At 49.7% G+C, this 21,342-nt stretch overlaps 1 protein-coding gene across 1 annotated transcript; it reads right to left on the minus strand.

Annotated features, from left to right (window-relative positions):
• Positions 1-6,777: 6,777 nt before the first annotated feature.
• LOC120543093 (hepatitis A virus cellular receptor 2 homolog) lies at positions 6,778-18,813 on the minus strand. Its single transcript, XM_039775942.1, has 7 exons — positions 18,611-18,813; positions 17,836-18,195; positions 15,160-15,231; positions 14,943-15,016; positions 12,942-13,026; positions 7,888-7,924; positions 6,778-7,721 (listed from the first exon to the last, which is right to left on the minus strand). Exons 1-7 carry the CDS (start codon positions 18,660-18,662, stop codon positions 7,634-7,636), a joined length of 768 nt encoding a protein of 255 aa, XP_039631876.1. The 5' UTR covers positions 18,663-18,813; the 3' UTR covers positions 6,778-7,633.
• Positions 18,814-21,342: the final 2,529 nt, after the last annotated feature.

Consider the following 21,342-nt stretch of genomic DNA (forward strand, 5'->3'; position numbering starts at 1 on the left):
CAGTGACTCACAATTACTCATTTGCACATTTCGCTAACCTTTACTCGTCTTGCTAAATGTGCGTTGCCTCTTTATTTGGCTGTGTGATGTGGCACTAAGGAGGCACAAAGAGGTGCCAAACGCAGCTTTGCTGATGACTGCCATTCAGTTGCTTGTCCTCATCTGTACAGCTCAGAGCAGCGTGGCAGCATGCCACTGTTATTGTGCCATCTTTTAGAGATGAGAGTCAAACCCAGGGATACAAGTGGACATCGAGGACAGTCCAGCACGTCACAAAGGGCCACCTGGCACACCTCAGATTTGACTTGGTGGCACAAATGGAGTGGGGGTTTAAAATAAGCACCAGCCAAAGAGTGTGGCATGGAGTCCCCCCTGTCCACCCTCCATTTGGTCCCCTTCTATCAACGTGATGTCACTGTGATGTGGACAGGAAATGTGAAGGTAGGAAAGGGTGGCACAACAAAGAAAAAGTGTTAAAACTTGTCACCATGCCAGTTCAGAAGGAAGGGCATTGAAGAAGATGGGTGGTCCAGTGGGTGCACTTGGATGATAACAATGTCACATTGAATTTATATAGCGCCTTTCCCGTGCTCAAAACATTTAGACAGGGGCAAGCACAACATGGAAAGATGTGGCACAACGGGCATGAGAGTACACAGGTAAGAGCCATTAAGGAACACTAGTTAGCCTTTATAGTCTGGCTGTGCTGAGTTAAGGGGGGGCACCAGGGGACTGGCATGGGCACAAGTACTGATCAGTAGTCCTGCTTTGATTTTGAATTAGGATAGGAAGACCAAAACATCTCAAGCACCAAATAAGTCACTTAAATGTATTCAATGGCTAGAGAGACACGTGGACAAATAGTGCTTAAATGAATGTCACTCACTTTTCTGTTTGGGTGACACGTTCCTTTGTTATCACCATGAAAGAACACAACAGCACAGTGAGTACTTCAGAGAAGAAGTTGTCATCAGTGGTGCCCGTTGGTGGTCATGAGTTTGTCTCATGTTCTCATTCCTGCTTTCTCTATCCTGGATCTTGTCTGGCATGTCTAAGAGCCTTCATGTCTGCCCACTGCTCAATTACTCTTCTGTGATGTGCTTGACGCTCAGCAGATGTTGCTGCTCTTCTTTCTCTTCCTCCCTACTGCGGAGTTCGTCATCATGTTTAATGATCAATAAGTACAACATATACACAGGATGAGGAGTTTATGGAGTATGTGGTGGGCTTCCAGAGGCCCATTTAACTTTTTCTGGCCCTATAAAGGCGGGGCGACCCACAGTTCCCAGTGGTTCATTCAACTGCGCTTGGCAGTCGTTGGTTTTTCTCATGTTTCTAATCTAATCTATTCTTGAATTTAAATTCTACATAAATCTCTGTACATGAAACACTGATGTAAGGCCTAGGAGCGACTTTTAAGGTTTCACATAAGATGGCAAAAATGCTAGAGCTGGCTCCGCCTCCTTGCCATAGTGATTTGCTACAATCCCAGCAATAAGCAGCAGCTGTCAGCCGAGCCACCCGCACTTGTAGCACAGCGTGTTCAGTTCTGGCCAGTACTTGGATGGGATGCCATCTTGGAAATGCTGCTGGAAGAGGCGTTGGTGAGGCCAGCAGGGGGCGCTTACCCAGTGGTCTGTGATTGGATCCCAATGCCCCAGTCCAGTGACGTAAAACTGAGGCCCTGACCTTCTGCTGTCATAAAGATCCCTGGGCATCCTGTGTAAAGAGCATTGCGTATCCTGCTGTCCCACCGGGGTCTGGTCATTGTGGCCCCCTAATCATCCCGTGTCTCTGACTGGCTAACTGTCTGTCACCCCTTCACCACTTAATAGCTACCGTCTGGTGAGTATACTGGAGCACAAATGGCTGCCATGGCATCATCCAGGTGGGTGCTGCACATTGGTGGTGGTTGAAGAAAACCCCCAACTGTCACTGTAAAGTGATTTGAGTAGAAAAGTCATGTCTGCTGCTTCTTATCCTACTGATGAGCAAAACAATTTGGGGGAAACAGCAAAAAAACAGTAAAACAAATTGCGTTTTACGTTCAGTGAAACTTGTGCCAGGGTCACAAGAAGAGATGTGTTCAGTCCTGAAAGGACCCATTCCTCAGGTGTCCACCTGGCATTTAGTTTTAAGTAAAGACCTCCAGACTCACGGAGCCGAGCTGTGAGTTCTGTGGGATGTGCCACTTATGAGGACAGTCAGGACAGTGACAATCCTAAAGAGGCATCGGGGACAGAAAAGAGACTTGGCACTTCATGGCGCTAGGACAGGGTGGGTATCGGGGACCAGGAAACAGAGAATGGCAGTGGGGTGGCAGTCTGCATAATGAGACCCACTAGCGGAGAACACCCAGTGGCATGCATTGTGTGTGTGTGGGGGACACGTGGCCAGTGACATCTTGAAGACACCTCGGCAGTGATGGCAGTGTGGTCCTGGCAGTGCTTCAAGTGGAACCAAATTACTGGAGACATTTGGGCAAGAAGTGGTGACAGTCACTCAAAGAGCCATTGGGGTGGGGGGTGCTGACCCCGGTGACGTTTCACTTCAGATTCACACATCATGTGACTGCTGACGAGACTACGGGTGAACACAGGAGTCTAAGTGATGCTTTAGGGCGCAACAGTCCTGCCCCCCCAAAACCCTTGGAAGCCCCCAAGACTTTCCTTTGAGTGAGTTTCACGTCCCACCATTGTGAAAGGGCCAACAAAACACATTTTCGTGTCACTGTCACTCCCTGCCAGTCCCACCTCACAGCCGACTTCCAGGTCACATGAACGCACCGCTATGACTTCCCATCCACCCCATGTTGGGGTCCTTTGGAGGGTCTTGGCTTTACTGCGTCACCCTCAGCATCCCCTTCTCTTGTCCCTGCCGTGTTCAGCTTCCGTCCTCTTGTGTCTTCTTTTTGTCATCTTGTCCTGTAACGTAAAGTGACTTATGGGGGCTTTCAGGCGGGGCTCAGTATGAAAGGCGCTATATGCCACACGCCAAACCTCACCTGGTGTTTCTCAGCCTGACGCGTCCCTAAGCGTCACCAGCAGGCCTGCTGTGTCACACTGTCAGCCGTCATCAGAGTAGAGCCATCTAGAAAAACCGCATGGGTGAGTAACGTGCTGGCTTCAGGCACAGGAGACCCCTGAGGTGGGCTTCACTCGACACCTGTTACGCTTCTGAGGTTTTCCTGGATGAGTCAGAGTTGTGCTCATCGAGGCGCTCGGCTCATCTGAAGCCTCCAGAAGGTCTAACCACAGCCGCTCGGTTCTCCACAGGCCGCGTGTTTAAAAGGTCAAAGGGGCTGAGGGTTGGGCTGAAAGGGGGGCCGACGTGTGCCACAGGGTGGGACACAACTTCTTAAAGGTTTTGTCTTTGCTTTAGCGCTGGGGTGGTCCTCAAAGTTTAATGAGGTGTAGAAGAGTCCCCCTTCTGAACATCTCCAATATTCCGGATTCCAGCAGTAGGTGAGAACTTGGGCCAAACTGGCCTTTCCACTGGGGACCCTCTAGGCACACAGCCACTTCTGAAGGACTCAAGGTGTCCATGGCTTTGCTGCTCCTGACATTTGGGAAGTTGGCCGATGGGCTGCAAGTCCCGACTTAGGTCAGCATGTCCTGATGACATCACGCGATGCGTCTCTCCATTGGCTGCTCATTTTTAAATATCCTAAGACTGGGAGAACTTCCAGGACATACAAAAACTCCCCCAAATAGGGAGGTCCATTCTTCACAACACAGCTGCGGCACCCGAGGACCCCAACAGGGTCCCCCTCCTGTACCACAACACCCCGACAACCCTGTGGATGCCCCCCTCAGCCAGGGCAGCATTGGCACCTCTCGTGCTGTTGGGTGAATCATTCACAAGATCCTCTCGTTCATCCCACCTGGGACAGAACCTGAGGACCACCCTGGATGGGTTGTGCCTTCATTCTAATGCTCCGTCCTTTACGGCCAGAATCATCCCTGACCCCAGTGGAGATTCCAGTCCAGCACTTACACCACATACGTCAGCCATTGTAGACCCCCTGAACTGAGTGGTCCACCATCACTTCTGTCCCCGTGTGTATTTAAGGCTGTGGTGACATTGGGTGGCAAAGCAGCAGAGCAGAGCGTGTGAACTGTCACACAGGGACTCAATGAGGTCCTCTTTTGTGGTGACACACAGCAGCGGCAGGTTTTTATTTTTAGGTCAGCCACACGGCGGCACGGATGTCCGACTTCCTTCAATAGTCAGTGGAGCAGCACTGGGCCACCAACTACAAAGAGAGTAATTCACGTTAGGGTGGACCGCAAATCCATCAGTCCAGACTCCTGGATGTTCTCAGACAGAAGACCCCAATGTGTCCCACCCACTCCACTGGGCTACTCAGGGTTAGGGTTAGGCTGTGGTCCATCTAGAGGAGCAGCACCCTCGATACAAAGCCAACTGCTCCACTGCCCACGAGAAGTGACAGACAGACTGCGTGTCACCCACTCGGCCCCTACACACAAGGACAATGGCTTTATCAGCCGGACCCCCAGGGTTTGAATGGTCCTCTCCACAGACCAGGTCTTCATTTACTCAGCATCTGTAGATAAAGACAAGAAACCTCAGGCCACATTGTCGTTTTGTAGCCCACTGTATGATCTTATAGACGTGGAGGAACAGGAAGTGCGCCCCACCATTTATCATCACCTCTGATGGTCCCAATTAGAATCAGGCGTACCTGATGAGGACATCCTTAGAGGGGGTCTTGCAGGAAGCTGTCCTATTTAAAGGTGTGTGTGTGTGTGTGAGATTACAGCCCTGTGAGGCCTTCACAGAAAAGGTTGGAGATGCTTAGGACTCGAGGAAGAACTTTTAAAAGATGGATATCAACTGCCTGACTTCCTAGAAGGTCATCTACAAGTGAAGAAGATTTCAAACACCTGCCACCTTCTCTATGGCCGGACCACCCCAGCAGGTTCAGCCCCAGAGCCAAACACAGAAGACTCCAAGAAGCCCAGAAGTTCATCAGAAGATCTGCTGAGGTCAAAGTGCAGGAGTCGGCCATTAGACGGTGACTACACAAGTCAGGTCAATCAGAATGGACATCAGGGCAAAGCTCAAGGAAGCAAAGAGTGACACGGTCACGGTGACGCGTTTGAGCCAGCGTGTGACTGGAAGGACCTGCTAACAACTGGGAAGCATGGGGGTGCAAATGGTCTGCTGTCTCAAGGCCCGGGCAGCCCACCATCATAGTCTTCCTCATTGTGACTGTAACTGTGGATGGCCACCTACAGCGCATGCAGAAGAAGGGACAAACTACGTGAAATAAGACAGAGTGCCTGGCATTGTGCCCAGCTGCAGCAATGGAGGGGCACCTCTGAAGGTAAAGAAGACAGAAGGGGCAGTTGGGCCGAGAGTGGTGGGCCATGCTGGAGAAGCAGAAAGTCTGCAATGTGAGGGTCAAGTGAGAAGTGACAGGGAGGAGTAACACATGCCCACTGAACACGAAACTGGCAGTGCCCACTTACAGTGATGTGAATGTTGTGTAAGCACCCATCAGCCTGACCCTCAGGTTGCTACTTTTAGGCACTTGCTGCCCAATAGTGTGCCAGCCCATTGCACGTGTGCCCCTTGTGTTTTGTGCCTCTGCAGTCTCCGTTCTTTAAATGCAGTCACACACTCTCTTAGGACCTCCATTCACACCACTGCCCACCGACCATGAAGTTCATCTGCAGTGACCATCTGTCACATCCTCACAGACCGCAGGACCACCAATTTCAAGCTGAATTGCACCCCACTGCCCTGCTGTGGTCGACGTCAACTTCACAAACCAAGAAACAAAGATGACTGCAGCTAATGGGGGCAACAGCTTAATGTGGGGGTCTGCATTGAGGAGATGAGAAAAACAAAACAAAGCGCACTTCTGGAAACTTCTTAGAAATGAAGGAACGGGTTTGACTGCCGCCTCTCAGCTGCAGACACCCGGGTTCAAACCCCAGCCCACCAGACACACACGCACTTCCTGATTGGCCCCGTGTCATTGATTGTGGGTGTGGCTTGTGTTGCAGTGGTGTCTTCTGCAGGGTTGGTTTCTGTCTCACATCTGAGACCCTCTAATGGATGGAGGGTGCCTTCTAGTAACTGACTGCTTTAGGTGATGGGGGGACCTCAGTGGGACGCGTCCATGTCACACCTGGTCTCCCCAATGCCTGCTGTAGTCTGCATGCACTCTGCGTGTCCATATTGGTGTCTTCCCAGTATGACTGACTGGCCTTTTGTCAGTGACTGGGATTGACTTGCACCTCAGCTCCAAATGTCCCCCGTAGACCAAACTCTGATTAAACAAACAGCAGGGGGCAGCAGCAGCACCAGCAGACAGTGGCGGAGCTCAAACCATGAAGAGGATCCTCATGGTGTCACAAGACACGGACACCAACGACGGGCACAACTCTAAGACCAACGACCGCCAGAATCAATCATCATCTCTATTATATAGCGCCTTTCACATCTACCTGTCACTCTGCTGGATCCAAATGAATATTTTATAGAGTGAAGCGAGTGTGAAATGAACCTCGGCTGTTTCTGCCAGCCCACTTGTTTCTCTTGGCACCCTGGCATTTTCAAAATGCTCTGCAAAATTTGACAAAGTGGCCATTAAGATATTTATAATTTTATATAAAAAAAAAATCAGGACATTCGAAATGCGCCTGCGCCATTCTGTAGCTCAAACCCTCACCGTGCAGTGAAGCAGGAAGACCTCCAGGTATGAAACATCTGACACGTTTAAAATGAAAAGATTTATTGCAGTTTTTAAAGGCAGGAGCTCTACAAAGTGGGCACTGGGCACCTGAGTAACTCCTTCAGTTCAAACTCTCACTTATGGGTTTTATTGTTTGGTAATATAAATAAAAGAAGTCTCGTATAAAAATGCCACCCTGACATAAGTGCCACCTGAGGAGATGAACTTGTCACCTCACCCTGTGTGTCACCTCATCCCAGAGTGTCACCGCACCCTGAGTCACCTCACCCTGTGCGTCACTTGACCCTGTGCGTCACCTCACCCCCGTGTGTCACCTCACCCCTGTGCCCGACGCTCCTCAGTCCCTTTAAAGCTTTTTATATTTTGATTTTAACTTCCTTCCCCTTTAATTACAACTGAAATGCCAAAGAGTGCGGGGGGATGAGGTAATGGGGTCACAAGCTGACGTCAGAGCTGCCACACGGTTTGGGGAGTTTCTTTTCCAGGTTGACCGCAGCTCATGGGCAGTGACGGACCCTCTGCTTTGTGCCACTTTGCTTCTCCTCATTTTTCTCTGCTCACCTCACAGAAATCCCAGGATTCGGGTTGCTGGCTTATCAGATGATCTCAATTGATGGCCCCCTCATGACACACGTTTGGAGACTCAGCCTGAGGGGACTTCACAATTTGACTTACTTACAGGGGACTTGACGGCTGAACCTGTGACAGTCACAAAAGAGCCACAGCTAAGGACAAGCCTGATGTGAAGTCCAACAAGATGGCTGCCCGTGACAGAAAATGGAGGACAAACACACATCAGGTCAGTCCGGTCTCTTCATATGCACTTCAGTGAGAAAAACATCAAGTGCTGGCACTGGCGGCCCGTCAATGCCATTGTGGCTGCCCACCTCTTGCTGGTCACCTCCATCATGGACACTCCTCATAGTCATTGGGCTCATCTAAGGAGTAAACGTTCTGCTCCACGCTGACTCTGTCCTGAAGAGTGCTGGGCTGCCTGTCAGACACACAAGATGAAGATGAAGATGACGAAGATGAAGATGACACACATTAACAAGGCAGAAGCCCTGTGGTGGTCAACTGGGGTGAATCTGCTTCAAAGCTGACAAGTCAACTCACAATAGGAAGCCACGAGGAACGCATCTTAGGAGGACAATACTTACTGGGCTAAAGGGGTCTCCCAGTCCTGGTGGGCTTTACCTGAGAATAAAAGAGAGATGCTGATTATCCACTGGCATCACCAACCACTAAAGAGACAGCTGGGGAGCCCTAAACTTAAGTTGTGAGAGGACAGGGTAAGGACTGCCACTCGGTGCCACCTTGTGGGTCACTGCATGAAGAACTGAACTTGGCAGGGCAGAGCTCCAGGTGGACCACTGGTCACTTCTTGGGGTTCAAAGTTTGTCCTCCTCGCCCGCTGTAGTCTGTGATTTGAGGCATGGACTCTTGTAAAGGGCACAGTGCCTGGGTAACGGCTGAGTGGGTCGCAGTCACGGACAGGATGTCCCCCCATGGCACTTTGTAACGGCCGATGCCTTACCCAGCCGGCAGCTGCACCTCCAAGACCTGGGGCCTGGATAAATTACTGAGGTGAATCTTATAAAATCAAGCCATACCTCCAACAACCCCTCAATCAGCGGTTTACAAAAGCACGCAAACACAGATAAGTAAAAATAGGTCGTTAATTATATAAAATGACAAACAAAACACTGCTGCACATTTCACACGTAGGAAAAAAAAATATCTCTCTATATATATATAAAAAAAACTGCTCAAAAAAATTAAAGGAACACTGAAAACACATCAGATCTCAAAGGGAAACAGAAATCCTCCTGGATATCTATACTGATATAGACTGGGTAATGTGTTAGGAACGAAAGGATGCCACATCGTTTGATGGAAATGAAAATGATCAACCTACAGAGCCCTGAATTCAAAGACGCCCCAAAAATCAGAGTGAAACATGATGTGGCAGGCGAGTCCATTTTGCCAAAATTGAATTGCAGCAACTCAAATTTATGCAGCACTTTGTATGGCCCCTGTGTTCTTGTATACATGCCTGACAACATCGGTGCATGCTTCTAATGAGATGACAGATGGTGTTGTGGGGGATCTCCTCCCAGATCTGGACCAGGGCATCACTGAGCTCCTGGACAGTCTGAGGTGCAACCTGGTGGCATTGGATGGACCAAAACATAATGTCCCAGAGGTGTTCTATTGGATTTAGGTCAGGAAAGTGTGGTGGCCAGTCAATGGTATCAATTCCTTCATCCTCCAGGAACTGCCTGCATACTCTCACCACATGAGGCCAGGAATTGTCGTGCACCAGGAGCCACTGTACCAGCATAGGGTCTGACAATGGGTCCAAGGATTTCATCCTGATACCTAATGGCAGCCAAGGTGCCTTTGTCAAGCCTGTAGCGGTCTGTGTGACCCTCCATGGATATGCCTCCCCAGACAATCATTAACCCACCACCAAACTGCTCATGCTGAATGATGTTACAGGCAGCATAATGTTCTCCATGGCTTCTCCAGACCCTTTCACTTCTGTCACGTGCTCAGGGTGAACCTGCTCTCATCTGTAAAAGCACAGGGCACCAGTGGTGCATCTGCCAATTCTGGTATTCTATGGCGAATGCCAATCGAGCTGCATGCTGCTGGGCAGTGAGCTCAGGGCCCATTAGAGGACATGGGGCCCTTGGGTCACCCTCATGAAGTCTTTCTGGTTGTTTGGTCAGAGACATTCACACCAGTGGCCTGCTGGAGGTCATTTTGTAGGGCTCTGGCAGTGCTCATCCTGTTCCTCCTTGCCCAAAGGAGCAGATACTGGTCCTGCTGATGGGTTATGGACCTTCTATGGCCCTCTCCAGCTCTCCTAGAGTAACTGCTTGTCTCCTAGAATCTCCTCCATGCCCTTGAGACTGTGCAGGAGACACAGCAAACCTTCTGGCAATGACACGTATTGATGTGCCATCCTGGAGAAGTTGGACTACCTGTGCAACCTCTGTAGGGTCCAGGTATCACCTCATGCTACCAGTAGTGACACTGACTGTAGCCAAATGCAAAACTAGTGAAGAAACAGTCAGAAAAGATGAGGAGGGAAAAATGTCAGTGGCCTCCACCTGTTAAACCATTCCTGTTTTGGGGGTCATCTCATTGTTGCCCCTCTAGTGCATCTGTTGTTAATTTCATTAACACCACAGCAGCTGAAACTGATTAACAACCCCTCTGCTACTTAACTGACCAGATTAATATCCCATAAGTTTCATTGACTTTATGCTATACTCTGATTAAAAGTGTTCCTTTAATTCTTTTGAGCAGTATATATATATATATACCAAAGCAACAACACACACATACATACACACACACATATATATATATATATATATATATATACACATACATAAATACATATACATACACACACACATACATATATATATATATATATATATATATATATATATATATATATATATATATATATATATACATTGTGAACGCTGGCTCCGGCACAGACAGACGGACAACATATTTTGCACCCACACACTGTTTATTTACACTATTTACAATGTCAATATCACGTGCACTCACACCCCAGTGCCTCTTGTACCGATTTCCCCAAAGTGCAGGGCCCACAGTCTTTGTGTCTTCCTGGCCGCCTCCAGTCCCCTCTCTCTCTCTCTCTCTCTCTCTCTCTCTCTCTCTCTCTCTCTCTCTCTCTCTCTCCAGCTCAGTCCTACTGCCTCCCGACTTCCACCAATGACTGGAGGGAGGCGGCCCCTTTTATGGGAACCCGGATGGGCTCCAGCTGCTTCCCGGCACTTAATGTTGGCCACACCCCTGTGTGGCGGAAGTGCCGGCTGCGCACCCGGAAGCCGTCCGTGTCTCCCCGGTCGTCTTCCCCCCGGCACTTCCTGGTGTGGCGGAAGTGCCGGGCTCCCGGGATAATTAGGCACTGGGGCTGCCTGGCGGGGCCACGGGTCCCTACAGGGCTGGGCTTCTAAGCCCCCTACCCGGCCCCCAACAGAACCAGGACGGACGCCCCCTCGCGGTCTGGAGGAAGCACAAGCCTCCTCAACATATACACACACACAGAGACACACACACACCACAAACCCTCCCTTGCCCCCCCTAAAATATAACAAACAACAACAAACAACAACAATAAATGAAATATAAGATGAATGATCGTGAACTTGAGTCCGAGTATATTACTGTCCTGAATGCGGATGACTGGTCATCAGATATGTGATGCGTTTGTATTTCCCGGAACAAATGGAACAAACTAACCCTGAATCCTCGGCTTGTGGTGGACCCCGGGGTCTCTGGCGATGAGGGAATTGAAGCAAGTCCGGCGGAATGAAAAACAAACCGGTTACCAAAAGCGCGATGTGGAAAACAGCAGGTAAAGATGGTTCGTGGTCATGAAAATGAAAATCTCCATCTTTCTCCTCTTCCTCTCCCTTCTCTGTTCCCTCCTGATTGTTTAAATAGTTAAGAGCCGGATGTAACCGATTGAGATTGAGAACGGGTGCTTTCCATCTTGGGGCTGTGGTCTCTTTCCATCATCTGCGCCCCCAGTACTAACATTGACAACACTATTACTATGTAACTCCGCTACAACTTTATCTATATAGTCTACAACAGATAGGTGACAGTGTGAACAATCTGTCACAGCTTGAGGACGAGTCACCAACAGTATTCCGTCAGATAAATGAGCAGCTTCAGCGCCACCTACAGGGGAGTCATAAAAACTGGCACCCTAAAAGAGCCCAAAGCTGTAGTGACCTGAGCTCCTGGTGTGTCAAACTTAAACCAAACACCAAAGTTAATTACCATATTTAAATGAATCTGTCTCATGTTTATTCATGAACGCCTTATTAACAGTCAGTCAGTCCTTAAGCAGCCCCCCACCATCATGTCGACCCCTCCACACATCGCCGCTCGCTCTCTCTGCCTCCACAAAGTCGTCCTTCTTTTTCCCTTTCTGATTGGCTGCCTAACAACTCCCTTTCCTCTGATTGGCGGGAAAGAACATCAATTACATTTCTCTTCACTTTTTCTCTCCTCCCCCTCCTTCCTGCCCTTGAATAACAATAACAGTCAGTGGGTCACTGAGGCCAACGGTCAAGAATAATGGAGTCCAACACGCCAACCAGTGTGGCACAACATGTCATTAATGCCCGTTGCGTGGACTATGACTGACCACCCTCTGTCCTGTCCTATCCTGTCCTCTTCCTGGTGTCCCCCATGGTGCCCCTACCCAGCTGCCAAGCTGTTCTCCTGTCTCTGAGAAAGACACCAGAGATACTGGGTGCCTTTAAACCCAAGGACAGAGGGATTTGGCCATCTAGAATGAGTGGGGGGCCGGGGCCCGTTGTCCGAGGTCTTCATCGCTGTGACCACAAGGCTGACTCCTGAGGTTTGTTTTCTCCCAGATGCTGCTGACTGCAGTTTTTGTTTTCCTCTCTTCCGGTGCCAAGTGGCCACAACTGGACAATAATACTAATGGACGGGCGCGGTCGGGACCTTGTGGGGTTTAACTGATCGTCATCTCGATGTGCCTGCGTAGTGGAGCTGGTCGCTCTGAAAGTCTGTAATTGTGTTTTGCCCATTGTTGGGGCCTGCGCTTGGTGAGGGGCACTACACACAATTAAATGATTCATTAAATACTGGATTGTCACTCTTTATGTCACTCTTTGAGGTGGCTCATCGTCCTTGGAGGGACCTCTTGCTGTTGCCTCATTAGTTAGAATCTGCTGACTTTGCCGGCTTGTAGTTTATCATGGCTCCCCAATAGCTGGCGCTGAAGCTGCTCTTTTGTTTGACGGAATGCCAGCTCATTCTGTTGGTATCTTGTGCCCAGGGTGATGCCCCTTGTCAATGCTGTAATACGAGGGTAACCCATAAAGTGAAGGCAATCTGAACTTTACTCGGTAACCACAAGATAAGGAGGTGACGCAATGCTGTGCGTTCACAATGGCTTATGGGTAATTAGGACACGCACAGCGCTGCGTCCCACCGTTAGTCTAATTGTAGATGGACGCTCCGCTGCAGGGTCATCGCTGAACATCACGGCGTCGTCAGATTGCAGTGGGCAGACGGAGTGACAGCTGCTGAAGTTCACCCAAGGCTCAGTGAAAACAACATGGCTCCCCTCGACCCCCCGCAACCCCTCTAACCCGTGGACCCCCAACGGTGAGCTACTTACATTTGTAAACAAGGACCAAGAGGAGCCCAATCAGGAGGATCAAACAGGTGACCAACATAGCAGGGACAGTGATGGACTTTCTGGCCTGAAGGAAATTAGAGAGAAATCCCCATCAGTCACGTCACGTGTGTCATGGGACTGGGGGGGGCACCGTTTACTGTGATGTGCCACCAACCGCATGGGTTAGTAAGGGCTCAGAAAGGGTGGTCCATAAAAGAGGGCACTTTGGCTGGCATCTGCTGCCCTAACCAAGCACTGTGGTGGAGGAGCGGCCTAGGGGAAGCCATCAAGACCTCCAGATAGCATGTGCTGTGAGGAACTGGGGCAACTGGGCACACACAGCCTTCAAACTGTTCTCTGTCTCCCAGTTTCCCTTAACTTTATTTTTATTTATCAGAAGTGGTAAAAAAGAAATTCTGATAGGCCGCCCTGCTTATGCTAAGCAACATGGGCAAGACATGTATTTGGTTACCCATCTCTGCCAGCTTTGACATGGCGCCTGTCCATCCGCTTCATGAAATGCTCTTTCCAAGGGTAGGATTGCCAGGTCTAATCCACCTCCAACATGTGTGTGGAGGGAAGCCGCCATGGATGGGATTCCAACACATGGCGCACTGAGTCACTCACCACAAGCCAATCAGCCAGCTGGGGTGAGCAGAGAAAAACACGGAGAACAGAAGCAAAGACCACATACTGTAGGTGACCACCAGACCAGGTCTTTGGAGTTACACCATCGGCCCACGAGTCCTTTTCATCTTCACAACCCCAGAGCCCCTCCGAGTGGAGTCTGCATGTTCTCCTTGAGTCCAGGTGCCTTTTTCTTAAGGTAGTTTGGTTTTTCGTCAGGTAAGTCCTGGACTCTGAATTGACCGCATCTGGACCTGAACGTCCTGGGATGGACAGGATGGGGGTCCCCAACTGGCACTCAGTGTTGCTGGGAGAGGCTCCAGCTCCTCGTAACCCTCAACTTGATAGGTGGGTTAGAAAACAGAGAGACATTTTCTAATCCCCGTTTCTCTTTTATAGGATCGCAGGAGCTGAGGTTAAAAATTAGCAACATCTGGAAGATTCCACCCTGCACCACACGCCCATTCATCTCAGAACCTGAAAACACCAAACATGGATGGCTGTGGATTGTGAGAACTTAAGGGGTTGGTGGGGGATGCAAACCCAAATTATGAACATGCCATCTTCACATGGGCTGGTGGGACCAGCGTTTGAGCTCCGGTCTGACCACTCAAAGAACTCAAACCCCCCAGTCGATGGGACAGGCCAGACGTACTGTGCTGCTTCACCCCTCTAAATCTTGGCCTCTCTTAACCTGGACAGCAGGGGGCAGCAGGCGTGACGTTCCAAAGGCCACCGACATAACGTCCTCATACTCACAAATCCATTTCATGTCTACAGAGGGCCGGAGCCTATGCCAGCATCACTGGGTACAAGGCAGGAAACGGCCCTGGAGGGGACTTCAGACCAGTGTGGGGTCCACCCACTCTAGTGCAGGTTAGATTCACCATGCTGTCTAAATAATGTGACACTGGGGACAATGGAGAGCATTGTGACTACCTGGAGGAAATCCCACTTGGACACTGGGAGAACATGCAAAGCTCACATAGACAATGTCCTGGTGTTTGAAGTGAGGGCAAGACACTGGATTGATGAGATGGCCGTGCCACCCAATGTGTCCCTGTGCCACCCCTAAAACTGGCTAACTGCTCTGAAATGTTTGATTGCAATCACAGCCCAGATCCCTCAACAAGGACTACAACCTGAATTTTAGGAATGGGCAGATTTGAGGGTACCTGCCAGATTTAAGGAGCACTAGGTGGCAGCAGAGAGTCCCCTAAATGCCCTCATGAAGGTGCAAATGGCCACCCGTCCTCAAATCTTGGACTCCATTGTCACCGCTGGAACAGCCGCTTGCTGTGACATCTAACAGGCAGCTGTCATCTCACCTCACGTCTGTCTGTGGAAAGAAGGGGCAGAAGAAGTCGGGCTTACCGAAGTCGGGAGACGTCCAGCTTGTGAAGTGGTCTCAGTCTGATTTACCGTTGGACTAGAAGGTGGGCTGGTGGCTTAAAAGAAAAAAAGAAGAAAGTGAGCAGCAAAGTGGAGAGCAAAGTGCCGCTGCCTACTGGAGGAGCCGAGCTGTGCCCATTCTGGGAGCCGCGTGTCTGCCGGACCCACAGGGCGCGTCTCCAGGTCTCCCCCTTCATACCTGTGGAAGTCTCAGTCGGGGTCTCGGAGGTGGTGTCTCCTGTGGGTGTCACAGTTGGCTCTCTTGAAGATTCTGAAAGTGCAGGACAAGGAGAAGAAAGGTCAGCAAGTCCCCCAAAGCGAGCCACAGAATAAAAGAGTGGCGCCACCACCAGGGCGGAGGGCAGTCATGCAATTCTCCTTTACTTTGGGTCCCAGATGCAGCTCTGTGACATCTGCAGGGGTCCTGCCACATAAAGCACACCAGCTCCAAGAGGGCCGGATGGCTTCTGTGAGAAGACGTCAAGATGAATGCAGTCAAGTATGGCTGTTTGATAGAAAATGGTAACAGTGTGAGGGTCAAGTCTCAGGGACCACCATCACGTGTCACCGAGCCACAGAGCAGTGCCCATGTGTCACATCTACAGCCACCTGCTTATTAGAAATGAGACCTGCTTTGACCCTTTAGGTGCCTTTTGGCACAGCAGCCGCTGGTCACTTTACAGGGGTCCGTCCTGGCGGGGAGGCCATTTCATGAGAGGACACTCTGGTTAATCTACACAATCTGTGCAAGTCTGCGATGGGGAATGAAAACCAGAGAATGTGAAGAAAGATCCACGTGGACACAGGCAGGACATGCAAGTGCCACACAGACATTGACCTGACTTGGATTTGAACCCTTGTCTCTGTGAGTCACCAAGTCACTTCTCACCAGTTTATCTCTTCTTCTTATTGCATTAGAGGGTCTCAGCCTGTCACAGTAACCTCATTCATAAGGCTGAGGGGTCAGGGGGCTATCGTGCTCTCACTCGGTCGCACACGGATAGTCTAAGGTCACCCATCATCACTCTGTGTCACATGTCTCTGGAGTACGAGGACAAAACAAAACCCCATGGGGATCGGGGGACCTGGCAAACTCCATACCAGCTCTGAGGAGGGCAGCATGTGAACCCGTTTGTGCCTTGGGCACTTTAGGGGTACTGCTAAGCAGGTCCAACCATCCAACACCTCATTATTGTATTATGGGGGTCTCAGCCTGTCCCACTCACCTCATTCCTTAGGCAGGAGCCAGGCGTGGAGGGGCAGCCAGTCCAGCACTGGACACTTGGTTCCCATTTTGTCCCAAACCCCGTGGAGTTTTATTAAACCGTCTGTGGTGACCGCCTGTGCAGGATGATAGATGGACAAGTGACGCAGAACGGCCACTCACGGTTAGACTGGACTAACGGTGAAACCTAAATGGGGGCTTTGCGTGGTGACGGGCTGCCGTGTCACTTTATTTTTAGTTCTTAGGTCAGTCACATGACCGCTGATGCCACTGACTTGATGGCTTTCATTTCCTTTGAGGCTCAGATTGATGACTGAAAGAACAATCACAGTGGAAAAAGAAAAAGGAAGGGGGACAAAGCAGATACCCATTACGCCAACGTGTTCAGTCCACTGCAGTGGGTGGTCTTGGGTTCAAATCCACAACCATGACCCTCAGGGCCGGAATGGCCGCCAGAAGACCTGAGCTGCTTCCTGTAGACATCCATCTGCAGACTTCAGGAGTGTGCCAGCAGCATTAGGATGCCAGTCACTTACCGGGCACACTCATGCACACCCAAAACTGGAAAAGCAGCATAACTGGAGAAGACCCCACGGCGACATAAAGAGAACATGCAGACTCCAGACTGTGACCAGACGGGGATAGGAAGCCACAACTCAGGAGCAGCGAGCCATCATCAAGGTTCAACCAGTCTAGAAGGGGGTCCTGAGAACGTGGACCCTCACACACCACATGCGTGTGCCCGCCGCTGGCTAATTTAAAAGCAGCTTTTCACTAAACACAGTAACTCTGAGTGAAGTCAATCAGCTCAAGGGAGAATGTTGAAGCAGACAGGCGCAGACCCCCTAAGCCCCATAATGAGGGCACTCGGAGACTCGGGACAGGCAGCAGAATTAAGATTTAGTGTGTGGCACAGGCAGACTCAACTCAGAGAGAGCATCGGGCGACCAGCATCGGGCGACCAGCAATGGGCACCTTTGACTTTTCTTACGATTCAGCCATCGTTCTTCCTCATCTGACTCCCAGCATTCCACTTCCCCAGTCCTGCCTCTAATCAGTTCTCAGCGGAGGGGCTGTCAGACCCCGCTGTGCCCATCTTATCCGTTTGACAAGGGGGGCTGCTATCTCAGCACTCACTACGATGATTTATAACCAAAGAGTTCACATCGCTTCTCTAAGTGAGGGGTCCTTCCTCTCGGCTCTTTAGCACGTCTGACCTCTGGCTTATGAACTATTGGGGGCTTCAGGCTCATACAAAATAAAAAAAAATAAACGTATTTGTGGGCACACGTCTTCTTATTCCTAACGCTTATCTTAATGCTTATATTAAACAATGCTTACTTTCTCATGTGCTTATAATACTTTTCTGCTACGTGTAAATTAACAAATTTAAGAATACGATTTTCTATAAGAACATGCAAAGTCCACCCAGAAGGGAGCTGGTGGGCATTTGGACTCACAGGGCATGTGACATGGCAGCACTACCCAGCAGCACTCCCCCCATCTACCAGCTGGTCTTTATTAAGTAAATTCACACAAGTTATTTATAACAGGATTATTAACAACCACACATTTTATGAGAGTGAGACCCCTTAAAGTGAGACCCCCTAAGTGGACACCAATGACAAGGAGAGGAAATGAAAGTCAAACCTGCAGTCACCGTGAGGAGCACAGAACTTATCTGGTCATTTAAAATTCCTTGGATGTCGACGCGGCAGCAGTACGGCCCGCTGTCCTCCGTGCTGATGTTGACCACAGTCAGTGACAGGTTACCATGCTGGATGTCACCAGTTACCTGGTACTTGTCTGACACTCGGGTCACTTTGTCACCTTTACTGTAAATCTCATCGCTGCCACACCAAAATGTGAATGCTATGATGGCTGGGCAGTCACCACGCTTCCAGCAAAAAGGACGAACTCCATTTAAGGGGACGGAGTACCAGCAGGGCAGAGTGACGTTGTGCCCAGCTCTGGCAGTGACCGACACCTCTGACACTAGAAGACCTTCACCTGAAAGTAAAGGAGACACGAGATGTTAGGACCAGCAGGGACGTCTCTGCTACATGAGCTAAAGGTCAAGTGAGAATTGTGAGGACAGGGCGCAGAAGTGACAGACAGGAGTCACTTGTGCCTGGTGACCTGTAAGCTGGCAGTGCCCAGTGACACTGGAGCTGATGTCCTGCAAGCGCCCGTGTCTGTCATGAAGCAGAGCTGCTGACAATGATGACCCTTCAGTTTGTTCATTTTAGGACCCTGATGTCCAGTAGTGCCCAACCACAGACAGCATGTGTGGCCCTCATCTGTGGTGCTGACAGGTGACACTTTGCAGTCTCCACTCTCTAAATGCTGTCACTCATTCGCTGAGGTCCACGTGGTGGTCACCTTTATTCACACCACAGCCCACCCTCCATGGAGCTCAACTTACCTGACCTGAGGGACAGCAGGAGGCAGCAGGCTGGCATGACCACCCGCCACATTTTCACAGCTGGCAATGTCGACCCTTGATGTTAAAATGCCTTGGCGTGCAAATTCAATCTGCGGCTTCCACCCTTCGCTGTCAGTGATTTCCTGCTCGGCGGTGGGCAACGTCAACTTCTAAACCAACCAGAGAAGAAAACTGCAGCTAACAAGGGGAGTTTAGGGGGGTTAGGGGGGCCTGGTGTGGAGGTTTGCAGTTAGCAGAGCGGAAAGTTTCTACAAATGAGGAAGCCGCCTCAACCATCACTGAATGAGTTTGACCACCGCAGACATTCGGGTACAGCCCCCCAGACACACACACTTCCTGATTGGCCCTGTGTCAGTGATTGTGGGTGTGGCCTGGGCTCCAGGGCTGGTTCCTGTGTCAGAGACCCTCTATTGGATGGAGGGTACCTTGTAGTAAATGACTGCTTTAGGTGATGGTGGCTGGCGACCCCTGCTGGACATGTTCAGGTCCGCTCACTTGTCAGGGTGGATGCCCCCTGCATGCTCTCTGCACCTCCATGTTGGTTTCCTCTCAGCCTGACTGAATGGCTTTTTCTCAGCCACTGTGGTGGGCTGGCAGCCCCCAAGGGAAGTTCTGATGTCTTTGACTGTTGGAATGGAGTCAGCGTACCCAGTGGCGTGGAGATGAAGACATGGGCACATCTCAGCTCTCCTCATGTTCTACCTGTGGCCCTGTGTAGGGTGGGCTCTCCCATCCTTTAAATCCGGCCTGACCTCTGCTGGAGACGTTCAGCTCAAACCAAACCAAACAGAAGGGGGCCGCAGACCCAGCACTCAGGGGCAGAGCTCACCACCGCTTCAAATCATGAAGAAACTTCTTGTGATTCCAGAAAACTCTGATGACTGTGCCACCTCAGGGCATACAAAACATGGCAATGCAGAGCCGGGTATGGGAAGTGTACACCACCCAGGTGATCATATACTGCATTGGCATCGGCCACGTGGACCACCAGACAGACACAAGTGGGGCTGAGAAGTCAGCAGCTGAAAAGGTAACCACCAATCAATCAATCAATCAATCAATCAATCAGTGTTTGTCCTCTTGATATAATGAGGGCTTTGTAACCACAAATCAGCCCCCCAGTGAAACCCTAGTGCTCTCCTGTTGAATCAACCCTGGCATTGAGATTAAAAGGGCAATCAAGTTATGTTTGTGTAGTAGCCATGCTGTAATGTTCTTAACTACCAGTAGATGGCGCTTGGATCCTCTTAGATCTGAGTGCTGCATTGACACCATTGATCACAACATTCTTAGAAATCACCTTAGTCAATGGGTGGGCCTCTCTGGCAGGGTCTTAAATTGGTTTGAATCCCACCTGGCAGGGAGAAAAGTCTTTGTGAGTTGTGGGAATTACAACTCAAAGACCCCTGATATCCGATATGGTGGTCCACAAGGCTCTATCAGGGGTCCGCTGCTCTTCTCAATCTACATGCCTCCGTTAGGTCAGATTATCTCAGGTTACAACGTGAGCTACCACAGCTATGCTGATGACACACAACTGTACTTATCAATGGCACCTGATGACCCCGACTCTCTCGATTCACTAACAGAATGTCTGACTTGTATCTCAGAATGGATGAATAGTAACTTTAGTAATTGGCAAAAATGGATTCAATGAGGTTATCAGAAATAAACTGGATACATTAGGATTAAAAGTTAAGACGGAAGTAAAAAACTTAGGGGTAACTGTTGACTGTAATCTGGATTTTAAATCACATATTCATCAGATCATTAGGACAAAGTGACATAACTAAAGTTAGACCTCTTATATCGTTAAAAGATGCTGAGAAATGAGTTCACGCTTTTGATTTCAGTCGACTAGATTACTGTAACGCACTCCTCTCAGGACCACCCAAAAAAAGACATAAATCACTTGCAACGAGTGCAGAATGGAGCAGCTAGAATCCTAACTGGGAAAAGAAAATCCAAACACATCACACCAGTCTGAGCGTCACTACACTGGTCACCTGTGTCATTCAGGATTGACTTTAAAATACTGGTGATGGTTTATAAAGCCTTAAATAATCTGCGCCATCTTATATATCAGAGTGTCTGACACCTCACACTTCAAAACGTAACCTCAGATCTTCAAATGAGCGTCTCCTTAGAATTCCAAAAGCTAAACTTAAAAGAAGTGGTGAGGCGGGCAGGCGGGCAGGCGGCCTTCTGCTGTTATGCACCTCAAATCTGGAATAGCCTGCCAATAGGAATTCACCAGGCTGATACAGTAGAGCAGTTTAAAACACGGCTGACCACACATTACTTTAACATGGCCTTCTCGTAACTTCACTTTAACTTCACTTTAACTTAATCCTGATCCTCTGTATGTTCAATTCATCATAATAACTATTCACAGTGGCTCCAAAATCCGTACTGACCCCAACTCTCTCTTCTGTTTCTTTTTCTGGTTTCTTTGTGATGGTGACCTGCGCCACCTCCACCTACTCAAAGCATCCTGATGCTCCAACAATGATGGACGGATTAAAAGCCAGAAGTCTACGTTACCATCATCATCAAGCCCTTCCGTGTCAACCCTAAATCCACAGAGGACTGTTTCATTGATGTTAGGTAGAATGCACAGAGGGGACTGGGTGGTCCCATGGTCTGGAATCCCTACAGATTTAATTTTTTTCTCCAGCCGTCTGGAGCTTTTTTTTTTTGTTTTTTCTGTC

Source organism: Polypterus senegalus, chromosome 13 (assembly GCF_016835505.1).
Source record: "Polypterus senegalus isolate Bchr_013 chromosome 13, ASM1683550v1, whole genome shotgun sequence".
NCBI lineage: Eukaryota > Metazoa > Chordata > Cladistia > Polypteriformes > Polypteridae > Polypterus > Polypterus senegalus.

Coding starts and splice junctions, on each gene's coding strand:
- LOC120543093 (XM_039775942.1), bottom strand. CDS start 18,662: ATGTGGCGGGTGGTCATGCCAGCCTGCTGCCTCCTGCTGTCCCTCAGG. Junction 18,196..18,610: donor CCTGCTGTCCCTCAGGTCAG/GTAAGTTGAGCT, acceptor CTTTACTTTCAG/GTGAAGGTCTTCTAGTGTCA. Junction 15,017..15,159: donor CCCGACTGAGACTTCCACAG/GTATGAAGGGGG, acceptor TTTTCTTTTAAG/CCACCAGCCCACCTTCTAGT.